This window comes from Triticum dicoccoides, chromosome 7B (assembly GCF_002162155.2).
Source record: "Triticum dicoccoides isolate Atlit2015 ecotype Zavitan chromosome 7B, WEW_v2.0, whole genome shotgun sequence".
NCBI lineage: Eukaryota > Viridiplantae > Streptophyta > Magnoliopsida > Poales > Poaceae > Triticum > Triticum dicoccoides.
This window is the reverse complement of record NC_041393.1, coordinates 738,302,810-738,315,656: the sequence shown is the minus strand read 5'-3', so window position 1 is coordinate 738,315,656 and position 12,847 is coordinate 738,302,810. Positions and strand designations below refer to the sequence as shown.

The 12,847-nt window shown below is 45.1% G+C and overlaps 2 protein-coding genes across 2 annotated transcripts; both read left to right on the top strand.

Moving 5' to 3' along the window:
- The first annotated feature begins 267 nt into the window (after positions 1-267).
- Positions 268-2,982, top strand: LOC119341480 (zinc finger protein 11-like). Its single transcript, XM_037613354.1, has 2 exons — positions 268-748; positions 2,591-2,982. Exons 1-2 carry the CDS (start codon positions 346-348, stop codon positions 2,617-2,619), a joined length of 432 nt encoding a protein of 143 aa, XP_037469251.1. The 5' UTR covers positions 268-345; the 3' UTR covers positions 2,620-2,982.
- A 3,942-nt stretch (positions 2,983-6,924) lies between these two features.
- LOC119336976 (zinc finger protein 2-like) lies at positions 6,925-7,340 on the top strand. The gene has a single exon (XM_037609065.1). It carries the CDS (start codon positions 6,974-6,976, stop codon positions 7,334-7,336), a length of 363 nt encoding a protein of 120 aa, XP_037464962.1. The 5' UTR covers positions 6,925-6,973; the 3' UTR covers positions 7,337-7,340.
- Positions 7,341-12,847: the final 5,507 nt, after the last annotated feature.

Here is a 12,847-nt window from a genome sequence, read left to right as displayed (position 1 = left end):
TTCCTAATAGCCCGTGTGTGTGTGAACATACGTCCACAGATGATATTTTTTTTCCAGACATATGGAATCTTGGTTAGGCCATGCATGCAGGCAGTCAGAAAACCAGGGCCCCAGTGACGACGCCGGAGGGGCCGGACGTCGCCCTCCCGGCACGACCTACCGCCGAGAACAACGCCAAGGGCAATTAGCACCACATGGAGTCTGGCCGTCCAAGCTACCTCCACGATTGGCTTGGCCATTTGTGCTCCCAAGATTTGAACCTATAGCTAGCTCAGCACACAGTCACCCACACATGACACATCCATATACGAATACGACACACAACAACCAGCACGAGCGAGCACAATGGAGCACGCGCAGGACGAGCTCAGCCTCGAGCTCACCCTGGCCGCCGCTGTCGTGGCTCCGGCTCCCGGCTTCTTCCCATGCGTCTACTGCCACCGCAAGTTCCGCAGCTCGCAGGCCCTCGGCGGCCACCAGAACGCCCACAAGCAAGAACGCGCCGCTAAGCGCCTCCGTGAGACTGCGCTCGCCACCGCGCATGCTTGGAATCCGGGGAGGGCTGCCGGCGCTGTTTGGGTGTCCGAGGAGTCAGCAGCAGCAGGTGGCATGGCGCACAAGAGCAGCAGGATCTCGTCGGAGCGCGACCACGAGGTGGACTTGTCCCTCCGGCTATATATAGTCGGTCGGCCAATCCATAGATCTCTGCTAGTATCCTTTCTCCGCACCATTCTGTTTCCTGTGCTAGGTACGTCAGAGTCTAGCTACTTGTTTCAAGCTCTTGTTTTCCACGCATTTGATTCATCGGCGCTCTTCTAGTTAGTTGGAATTGGTTAAAGGTCTAGGTACAGCGGAATTCCTAGAGATTTTCCTGGTCTTTTGGGCTGACATAAAATTTCCCTTTTCTCCAGACTCCGTGACCATACGGTGTAGCTCAAACATGTTTAAGCTTATAGATGCTATCTTTTTATGGTCTCCCTAACGGGAAATTTTACTTTTAAAGGTCTAGGTACAGCCCAAATTTTCCTAGGAATTCCGCTGTACCTAGACCTTTTGGGCTGACATAAAATCTCTAGGATTTTCCTGTTCTTTTGAGCTAACCATAAGTGAAATGGTACTTTCCTGAAAAATCTGAATCTTTAGGTAAGTCTAAATGTTCAAGTTGCCATATTTAAAGGACACTGAAAATAGGGACGTTCTTCAACATACGGTGTAGATTAAGTGCACTAGCTACCCTACGTAAGATAGGTTTTTGGGCTCTGACCTTTAAGAAATTTCTCAAAACAATTCAGAAACTTGTTACTAGTGTCTATTACATAGCCGCAACGACACTGAATTGCAATTTTCACCCAAACATTTGGATTTGCTCTAGCTTCTCGTGCTATTTGGCATTCAATATATGTTTCCGTTGGCAGGTTACTTAATATTGATGGGAGAACTGCCTTGGTGAATTCCTCCCTCTCTAGTTTACGCTTATAGGTGCTATCTTTTTATGGTCTCCCTAACGGAAGAAAAAAGAAGGATGATAGACCAAGAGCTAGATTTCTGTGAAGTGGGGATAAAACCAAATAGAAATATCACCTAGTGTCTTGGCATTTAGTATATTTACATAAATATCAGGGTGGTTTGGGGGTGCTTGACCTTGAGTTAATGAACGTAGCTCTTTTATCCAAATGGCTTGTGGCAGAATCTTCTTTGGGACAAATATGTCAATGGGAAAACTTGAGGCCTGGTACAACATAAGCAGTTGGATTCCCACTTCTGGCAAGGTTTGCTTAAAGTCAAGGAAATTTTCTTGTCTTATTTTAAATTATGTGTTGGAAATGGGAAAATAACTTGATTTTGGGAAGATAGATGGTTAGGCAAGTATTGCTTAGTTCAAACATTCTCAAGATTGGAGTATACCATTTCACTCGATCAAAATTAACATTTCTGTCAATGATGCTTTGTGTGGCAACGAATCTAGCTTATGCTCAGAATAGCTTTGGTGGGTGAAAAAGCAAAAAATTGGGTCAATTCGAAAAGCTTGTGCTAATTTTACCTTTTCTGATTCCGAGGACATATTATCTTGGCTTCTTTCTAGTTCTGGTATCTTTAATGTTAAATCCTTCTACTCTGCCATGCAAAATCCTTCTACTCTCTATGCCCACATAACTTTATGAGAAAAGTTAAGATTCCCATGAGAGTTTAAATATTTCTTTGGTTGGTTCCAGAAAAAGCATTCTAACCAGAGTTATTCTCCTTCACAGAGGTGGAAGTTGTGAACCTGACTGTGTTTTTTGTGGTAAACATGAATCGATAAATCTTTTTTTTTTTCGAGTGCCCTCTATCTAGATACATTTGGAATGTGTTTATTTGCAGCCTGAGGATTAGTTGTGATTTATCACATGCAAAAACTTGTTTCAACGTTTGGCTTAAGAACATGGGATCAGAAAAAAAAGGAAGTTATTTTTAGTGGGGTTTACAGCTGTTCTACGGACTATCTGGAAAGCTCGTAATCTAGCTTGTTTCCAAAAAAATATGACCTGCTGAACCTGTTGCTTGTCTTTACAGAGTTTCTGATTGGATTAACGACTAGAGTAATTTGCAGGGGAGGGAGGATGCAAAGCTGGGAAGTGACCATGTGCAAAGCTGCTAGAGCGAGTCACGTCCAAAATAATTTTGGGCACAAAGAAGTTGGGCGTTGTGGATTCCTAGGCTGGGAGATGGATCTTGATTGTGGTGGCTTTAGTGTCAATTGCTCCTTTTCTTAGCATGCTTCTTCCAGGTTGTAGAGTTTTTGGCCAGTGATGTTCTCTTTGGTGAGGGTGTTGGCAAGTTTCATAAAGTCATACGAGTTGTACTATAAAAACGGGAGTTGTTTGGTTTTCCTGCTGCTTTGCTTAGACTGCTTTGCTAGGTTTAGTGCATGTCTGGCCTGCCTTTCAATGATGCCATGGTGGTGCTGTGCATTGGCTGTAGAAACATTCAGTTTCATTGTATGAAATCGGCAGAGTAAATATATTTTATTCAAAAAATGGCCTTCCATAGGTAATAAGTCTATCACTTGTAGAAGTTAATTTTAAGACCTAAAAACTGATAGAAGACAAATAAAATGAGCTTTAAAATACGTATTAAGTGCCATGCGGAAAAATACAACGTGCAACTGACGATCGCGTGAGCGCCTGTATGCGTGGGCGTACCCATGTTTGGTGTGAGATCACATGGATGCACGACATGTATGTTGATGGTATAATACGTATTAGTATGTCGTATTTTCACAGAAAATTCACCACTGACACGGTGTTGTGCAACCCCGTTAGTGAAGCCAGTGGTGTCAAGTTGATCAAGCAGCTTGACAACACCACAAATGGGCGTCAGCAATAAGTTGACCTCTTTTGCAAGCACGTAGATCAGATGATATTCATGCTATGAACAAGTCAACATGGTTCATCGGTAGAGTCTTGACATGCTAGAAGGCAACAACTTCACTCACCAGCATAATGGTATGTTTTATATTTTCCAGAAAAAGCATTTCACCAGATTACATTTTTGGATGGTCTGTCCCATCCGTCAGAAACGGGCCATGATAAGTTTGATGCCGACGACAAGTGGTTCGGATCAAGTGGTATCATAAGAAAGGCCCTACCGACGAGCAAATGCATCCGGTCGCACATGGTTAATTCTCGAAGAGCACGTCACACATAGTCGCTATGATATATTATAACTGTTGCCCACCGAGTGTTTAACCCGCCCCGCCCGACCCTGTGTCCGTTTGCAATTAACGAGGGGTTATATATCTTGAGAACGAGGCCGATTTGGATGTGAATTTTCGGCGGGGCGCCTGTCATGCAAGCAACTTGTAACAATATGCATTACTCTGGATCTGGAAGTAGACGAGGATTTATGGCACGCAGGTCTCAGGGCACAGAGTCCCTCGCACGCGCTTTTAGTTTTGGCATCCGATTTTTTAGCTTTTATATATTTTAAACGAAAATTCCAAATTAAGTTCTATTTTCATATTCGTGTCTCTCGTGATGAGGACTTTCAAATAATATTTATTTTGAATACGTTTGGAAGAATTTTTAAAATATATGTTAAGTTTCAACTCTTAAAACTTAGTACAAGCAAGTGATAAAATCATGATTTTTTTGTGTATAATACCTAAAAAATGTCTTAAAATTTTATGTATGAGATTTGGTAAGGGTGAGCGAGAAAATCGTAGTTTCAGTTAAAAACTCGTAAATTTGAACAATATGTACTGTGCTCTTGTGCGGGATCCAACTATTTCGTGAGTCGCGAGGCAGTCAAGCAGCCGGGCAGGGTTCGGCAGGTGCATGTGCATACCAATTTTCGACCTGGAAGCTCCAGGCAGGGCTAAATTTGGTGTTTTGATCCTTTTGCGAAAGCTTAGTCAGATCTGACGCTGGTTTGAATTTTTTTCAAGATCCGATCTTTTTCCTACCGCCAGAGTCGATGATGGTAGAGTATATCAACCTACCACCAAGGTCCTTGGTGGTAGGGGTGCACGACCTACCGCGAATAATTTCTTAGTATCAAATGTAGTGCATGTACTCATCTACCATCAGGCACCTTGGCGGTAGGTAGGGTTGCACAGGCTACCGTAGCCTGTTTAACGGCAGGGCTGCCCTGCACGGGCGTGGATAACTTACCTACCGGCAGAGGCCTCAGCGGTAGGCCGGTATACCGTACCGCCATCAACTCCTGCGATAGGAAAAAGGATTAGATCCTGATATTTTTTCGAACCAGGGTCAAATCTGGCTCAACTTTGGCGAGTGTCAAAACACCAAATTTGGCCTTCAGGCAGCCTCTGCCTCAGCTCACGTGCCACTTTTTTCCCATTTGTTCGTCACAATTAATGGCGACCGGCCGGTGTGGTGGGCAGCATATCCACGTACGGTGTGCAGCAGCTGCTGCTCTGCCATCATATGCAAGGTCCAAACAACTCCCTGCCCGGCTTGTCCGTGGCTAATCATGCTGGACAGCAAAGGCAGGTCCATAAAAGAAGAGAGGCAGGTTGCTAAAAATTGCACCCATCCGTGACAGCTTCCCACTCATCTACACTGAGATCGGCGTGGTTGGCGAGTTGAGCTTATGACGAAGGAGGGCCCTGTTTATAACTGGGACTCGAACGACGTGGTCGCGTAGCGCCTCACACACTATCCTGTCATTTTGCTATAGAATGGTCATGAGGCCGGTCATAGTGAAAAGTAACTTAGACTACTAACATGCATATATTACTAGTCTATGTTTGAAAATGATATATAGCGGTCATTGTTCCTGATTCTAATGACGGGACCTACAATAACGGCTAACAACCGCTAGATTTATTATGTTTATTAATGATTATAAGTGATAGTATTCTGACTTCCAACGGCTAGATGGATATCCCTGTTGTTACGACGATGGCTAACGGGCACCGGATTAAAATTGGGAGGATCTCCATCCAGCGGCATGATGTGAAGCCACTGGCTAACATTGTAGCAGTGCAACATATTTTCCAAAAGAAACATGCATGGATGATAAATAGGAGTGTAGAGTACAATACTGTGTAGGTCCAAAAAACGATCTTGTACCTACCCATCCCGTCTGCTGCATGCATGGTCGACTGTACGCGAATCCAACCACATGGCAACGTTGTTTCTGCTAAGACATTTCTCCTTTTTTTCAAATAAAAGCTCAGACATTTCTCAAAACAACATTCGACCTATGTGTGTTTCTAGTCTCCATTATGTAGTCTCGAAAATGAATTCGAACGGGAAGGTATTTGAGCGGAAATAACCCCAACACCACAGCCAAGTAGTTGGGGTTACTCGCACATTAAATCTCCAACTTGTCAAAGTTAATTGTAAGACATGAATGGTGCTGAGATAATATCAATATGAACTTTAGAGTGCACCCAACTCCTTCTAGCCCTACTTGGATTTCCTAGCTAGAACGATGAATCTCGTTATGACTGATAGTATTAATTTCTAAGACATTAAAGGTGCTAAAGGAAAATCAATATGGGCTTTAGATTAGTAGCTTGCTTGAGATCATATCCATAAAGAGTACGGTGTCATCAACATATTGATAACTCATGGTCAAGAAAGGTGTTGAATCTTGGATCTGACCAACCTCCTTGGTTCTATTTACAAGGTTAACTAACATATATGCAATAATATAATAGAAAATGAATGACAAAAGTGTACCCTTGGTACCACCTTTATTTGCTTGATAAGGGGACTAATATCATCGTTCTTACTGATGTCAAGGCATTCTTTCTGGATAAAATTTACCACCGAAGCTCATGAGATAGGGACGAACCCTTTTCGCAGGGCTTGCTATAGTAAACACAAGTAGATATTTATCATTTTTTAAACATGAGTATAAACCTATTAGGTCCAACAGCTTTGAGCGGTAGTGTGGCCAGTTATCCGCCCAAAGTGGTAAGTTGACAACATCACTCGAGAGGACAGGGCGTTGACCCATTGGTTGTGCTGCAGGGGTTGCAGTCAGCCAGCCCAGGTTCGAGCATCGGCTCTGACTCGTGGTGCTCGCAGAGTTTCTCCTATAAAAAAGCCAACGAGGGTTAGCCCATGGGTTGGTCTCGTTTTTTTTGACAACATCACTCGACGGCAAACTTTGACTGCTTGTTAGTGTTAACCTCTCGTAGATACATAGTTTACTTATGTTTCATGTTGCTTTATACTAAATGAGTTAACTTGGTTATGCGTTTGGATTGTAGCAACACATGTTGCCTTGCCTTTTAAAATTCGATTTTTTTTATTATGAGATACCTCAACGAAGGCTCCAAGTGTAATTGGCACCACACCCCACCGTCGGGATGTGTGTTTGGCGTGTTGTCCTCTCTAGATTTGAACCTACCTAGCTTACTACACACACACACACACGCGCGCGCGCAGAGAGAGAGAGAGACACACACACAAGCCATATACGAGACACGGCCATTGAGCAGCCAGGAGCGAACACTATGGAACGAGCAAGCAGCTCGCAGGACGATGAGCTCAGCCTTGAGCTTACCCTGGCCGCCGTGGCGCCGGCTCCTGGCACAACGGACGGTTTCTTCCTCTGCGTCCACTGCGACCGCAAGTTCCGCAGCTCGCAGGCGCTCGGCGGCCACCAAAACGCGCACAAGCAAGAGCGTGCCATCGCCAAGCACCGGCGAGAGGCTGCCCCGGCCGCCACCCGCGCACAGAAATCAAGGTCAAGCAAGGCGGAGAGGCATGCTGCTACTTCTACGCGGATGCCCGAGCCTGCAGATGGCAAGCAGGGCGGGAGCTCGTCCAAGCATGGCGACGACGATGACGAGGTGGACTTGTCTCTCCGGCTATAAACGACCCCTCCATCGATCTTCTAATATAGGAAGATTCGTGTTATTTCCTGCTAGGTAAGCTAGATTCTAGCTACTTTGGTTTGGAAAAAAAATGCTTTACCTTCTGGCTCATGTTGGGCGTGTGTTAGATTCATCGGCTCTTATGGTTGATTTTGTTTATAAGGTCTTGGTATTGAATGCCCAAACCTTCCTGGTCCTAGAAATGACACAAAATTCTTCATTTCACCGGTTTGTATGCCTTCTTATGCTAGTCAAATGGCAGGAAAGTGCAGATCTACCCAAATCTAAATCCTTATAGCTCATTAGAGATCTCTAATTTAAAACCATCATCAAATTGGGGTTGAGCTAACCTCCGGTTTTTGGACCTCCAACTGGTAAAACATATGTCAACCTATACAAACTAATGATCTTTATTCTCATTTCGTAGTCTCCAACGATGAATTGGGATGCAGAGGTATTTGAATGGAAACGAGCCCAGACCTCAACCAAAAAGTGAACTCTTGAGAAAGTTATTATTAGGACATGAATGATGTCAAAGAAAATTAAAATACGCTATAGATTAGTATTATTGCTTCAAATCATGTCCCATAAAGAGTGTAGTGTCATCAACCTATTGAAGTATTGGCTCCTCTTCCGTTTTTTAGAGACTATCTGAGAATCCGAATTTTCCAATTTGTAAGGCTCATTGTCTCGGGAACATGCAAACATAGCTTTGCTCACATTAAATTATTTCAAAATTTTGTTCCCAATGTAAAATCAACCAATGCATGAAGAAGTGAGAGGGCCATGCATGTAGCATTAATAGGTTTCCTAGAACTTATGTAAGTCCTTCTTGATTAATGATTTACAAGATGAACCCAACAAAACAGAAAGAAGGGAGTATATATTTGTCATAGTCAAGAGGTGTGGAAAAACACCACAGATCTGGGAGTCCTCCTTTGAATTTTTTTTGTGGGAAGTCCCCCCTTTGCTCCATTTACGAGGATAAGTAGGATACCTGCTATAATATTGACGGATATAAATGACAAAAGACTCCCCTTGATGCGAGCTCTATTTTTAGAAGGAACTAATATCATTGTTGGCATTTTATCTCGAAAAGGAGGATAATCCATGTTCTCTGCATCAAAGCGATGCATAAAACCATTTTATTAAATTATTCAACATATCCTGATAAAACAAGAATATTGATCAACCCAAAGCCATCTTCCTCGCAACCATAGTTACTACCCCTACAAACTTGATGATGTGTCCCGACCGCGTGTCAACACACACCATATAATCACGTGGCCTCACAAAGCCGCCCGCCGGCAAGTCTGGAGCACCAACTTGTCTAGCAGACCCTAAACGCACACCTCATGCACATGCTCTAGGATCATATGCCGCCATCTTCCGCCATCCCACCTTCAGGAGCAACCCAGGTAGTCACCTTGCGAGACCACACCGCCGTCGACGCCACCATGATGCTCGACAGCGCCGCCACCGGCGGATGTCCATCAACACGCGTCCTTCGCTGAGGCTCTGTTGTGCCACGCCGCTGAGACCAGTTGTCTTCGCCGTGGTAGAAGCAACACTGCACCTCCATTTCTCCTCTCCAGCCACCATCAGCTCCAAAATATGATGCCACAAGAGGGAGGAAGGCCCCGAAGAACCAATCATCGGGCGATTCGGGAATCCACGATTTAGGGCTTCCCCGGGAGCTGCCTGACCGAGGTGACGGCGATTGCAACTGACGATGCCTTCGACAAGGGGACGACCCCAAAGGTGCCACCATTGTCCGCAAGGACCGAAGCCGACACGGTTGTCACCGGCAATCGCTCCAACCCGATTCCATGGTTCATTGGATCCGTGCGGATCCACACCGTGAAGACAAACGCAGCTGCCGGATCGCCAGCTGAGGGTCTCTAGCCTCCCCTCACCGGCCCCTCCACGCGCTGTCGGCCGACCACAAGCACGGGATGGACCTTGCAACACCGCCACCACCGCTCACCACCACAGTGCCGCCACACGCCATCGCCGGAGGCATGACACCTCACTGCTAGCGACCCAAATCCGGGCAGGCGCCCCTGCGCCCATGGGTGCACCACATCATCCAAACCTGCATGAGATGGGAGAGAGCCTCCTCCACTGTTCTCGGCTGTCGGGCTTTTCCCGTGGCTTCATCTAGGGGCGAAGTGGGAGGAGCGGGAATTGCGGTGGCCCCAGCGGCGAGGGTCGGAGGGTCCGCCCGAGTCGCCTAGGAAGGCAGCAACACGGGGGCGTTTTTCACATGGGAGCGGGCAGCAATTGATGACATATATGTCAACGAATATTCTTTCTCGATAAATTTTCCACCAAAGGTCGTAAAATAATGGGAAACCCATCTCTACTGAGCTTGCATTGGGAAATACCAGTGGGCTTCATCATCTGACTTTCTGAAGTAGTTTCATAACAAAGAGTCTCGGAATGAGGTTTCTTATACTTATCGCCTAGTTTGTTCTACAAATATCTAATACAAAACATGTACGTATAATCTATTAGGACCAAGGGCTTTGAGGATGGCAGTGAGGCAAAGTTCGCGGGTGGAAGAGGTAAGTTGACCATATATATATATATGTCACTTGACAGAAGTATTGGTGCGCAGTTACAACTACAACTAGTTGCGAGTGTTTTTTTTACCGGTTTTTCCTGCTTGTGAGTGCCAACCTCTCACAGACAGATATTTCAGTTATTTTTTGCTCTATGCTAAGCAAGTCAATGTGGTTTAGCTGTCAGGTCAGAATTAAAGAACTCGCTATATTTAAAAAAACCATAATAAGTCAAATTATGCCTTGGAGTGTTACGTCCAATCTACTCCCTCCGTTTGGAATTACTTGTCTCGAAAATGGATGTATCTAGGACTAAAATACATCTAGATAAATTCATTTTCGAGACAAGTAATTCCGAACGGAGGGAGTAGCACTTAAACGGCCATGACTAGTCGCGTGACAACATCACAGTGGTTCACGATTAGTGGTAACTCAAGAAGGCAGTACTAATGCACAACTGTATGTCGATAAATGTATTTGCACGAAAAGGTGACCTAATTGCTGATCGTCCATGTACGATTGTCGATTGGTTCTTGGAAGGAAAAAAAAGACTTTCGAGTATAGTTGTACGACAAGAACAACTTTAGTGGTACCACAAGAACACACAATTGTATGTCGATAAATGGTACTCCCTCCGTTTTTATTTACTCTGCATATTAAGTTTGACTGAAGTCAAACTTCATAAAGTTTGATCAATTTTACAAAACAATAAATAAGTATTTACCTAAAAAATATAACTGATGTAAAAGTAGATTCAGTAATGAATCTAATGGTATTGATTTGTTATCGTATATGTTACTATTTTTGTTCATAAACTTGATCAAAGTTTACAAAGTTTGATTTTGATCAAAGCTAATACGCGGACTAAGTAAAAACAGAGGGAGTATTTTCATGAGAAGGTGACCTAATTGCTGATCGTGCATGTATGGTTGGTTCTTGGAAAACATGCACTACACACATGGTCGCCATGATTGAATCGTGTGGTTTAACACTAACCGTGTATTTTCACGAGCTCTTATATGTTTTTTTTTTACAGAGAAAGTATGTAGGAGACAGGGGACCATAGATGATATATAGTACTATCTTGTACCGGCGATCTAGGGAGTCCGACGAGATTCTGCATAGTAGGCGGCTTCTCGCTGCCTCAGCTCGCACCACCATATTTTGTTTTCTCTGGCAGAATTAAATCCAAGCCAGTTGCGCCTGTGATCTGCTGGAGCAATTGTGACCGACCTAGCTGCAGCCTTTTTCAGTTGCTGAGGCCGTCATCATATGCATGCCCGGCCGGTGTTCAGGCTTATCCACATGCAACCTGCAACGCCGGTGCGCCGGGGGCCGTCCATCGTACGGGCGGCTACCAGTGATGCATGCCTGGTGAACAAATCGAGGCTGGTCGCTGGGAGATTCACGTTGCTAAAAATGGCCGTGGGTGTGGTTGTTGGCGGTGGAGCCTGTGGCTTTTCTATCATTGCACGGAGCACCAGCGCATCCAACGAACCACAATACAACTCTTGTGATGGATACTGCATATGTAGGCCCAGACAGAGACCACGTACCTACACGCGGTGTTGTCTGCTCGCACACTGGGGGTAGCGCCGCTGGCCCTGGGTCATCGGGACGTTCACCTAAGTTGATTTCCAACGCCAAGAAGGTGAGGAGGCGCGACGAGGTGAAGACGGAAGCACTGTAGACGCCACAACAACCGTGGCGAAGCCGAGCAAAGACGTAGAGTCGCGTCGCCGATGGAGTAGAAGCATCGGAGTCACATTGCCGTGACATCATCGTCGATAGATCACTATAGCCTCAGAGGAGGTTGGTATCATGCGGAGCCGACGGGTTTCCTGTGAACAAAATTGTATCACTAAAAATCATATCGTTTCTACAGACTCAGAACACATAATGAGATGAGGCAAAGGTTTTGCCTCTGTTTCAAAAAAAAAGAACGCATACACTCCCACCCTTTTGAGCGATTCCTTCGTCCTGAATGGCACAACTAGAGATTTTTCTATAACAGTTTAATCCATTAAATTTTCAAAAGGAGCCTAATCTCTGGCCCAAAGGTTAACCACTCCCTAGTTGCTTACTTTTTTCCAGGCCGAAGTTACCTTTTTCGAGAAAAGGCATAGGCCGAGCCCGAGAGAAGGCTCGAACCTAGGCCGACTTTGATTATGAAAGCCATAAACCAGCAAGGATTACATCAAACAACCACTTACAAGCAGCAAGAAAAAGAAATAGCAGGAAACCGAGGCGAAACAGCCTCAGGCGACAGATACAAGGTGCATACAAAACGGTGTCTAGACCCATTAGTGCAAAACCGGGCTATATCACCGGTTCGTAAGGCCCTTTAGTGCCGGTTATGTAACCGGCACTAAAGGGTGGGGACTAAAGGTCCCCCTTTAGTACCAGTTCAACACGAACCATCACTAAGGGCCCACCATGTGGCACGAGCCTGCGCCGTGGTCTGGACGACCTTTAGTAACGGTTGGTAACACCAACCGGTACTTAAGGGTTTTTTTGAATTTTTTGGAAAAAATATTGATTATGATTTTTTTTTCCGATTTTCAATTTTCTGAATTATTTGGCGATTTAGTCTCTAATCACCCATCATAACTGATTCCACCAAGAACCTGGAAGCAAGCATGACACCAAGGAGTACCAGGGGAGGGACATAACGAGTAGAACACATTGAGCTCCACAAGAATTATGTTGTCACCATGGCAAGACCAAGAAGGCGACGCGCACCGCAGGAAGGAACTCGAGCCAATTCGACATGGCAAGAAAGGTCGACATTGTAGTGCCGCCGTCATCCCCAAGCAGGACCAAGGGTTTCCCCTAGATGCAAGGGAGGGTGCGTGGGGCTTGACATGCCTCAACGAAGACTCCAAGTGTAATTGGCACCACACCCCACCGTCGGGATGTGTGTTTGGCGTGTTGTCCTCTCTAGATT

Coding starts and splice junctions, on each gene's coding strand:
- LOC119341480 (XM_037613354.1), top strand. CDS start 346: ATGGAGCACGCGCAGGACGAGCTCAGCCTCGAGCTCACCCTGGCCGCC. Junction 749..2,590: donor CATTCTGTTTCCTGTGCTAG/GTACGTCAGAGT, acceptor AGTAATTTGCAG/GGGAGGGAGGATGCAAAGCT.
- LOC119336976 (XM_037609065.1), top strand. CDS start 6,974: ATGGAACGAGCAAGCAGCTCGCAGGACGATGAGCTCAGCCTTGAGCTT.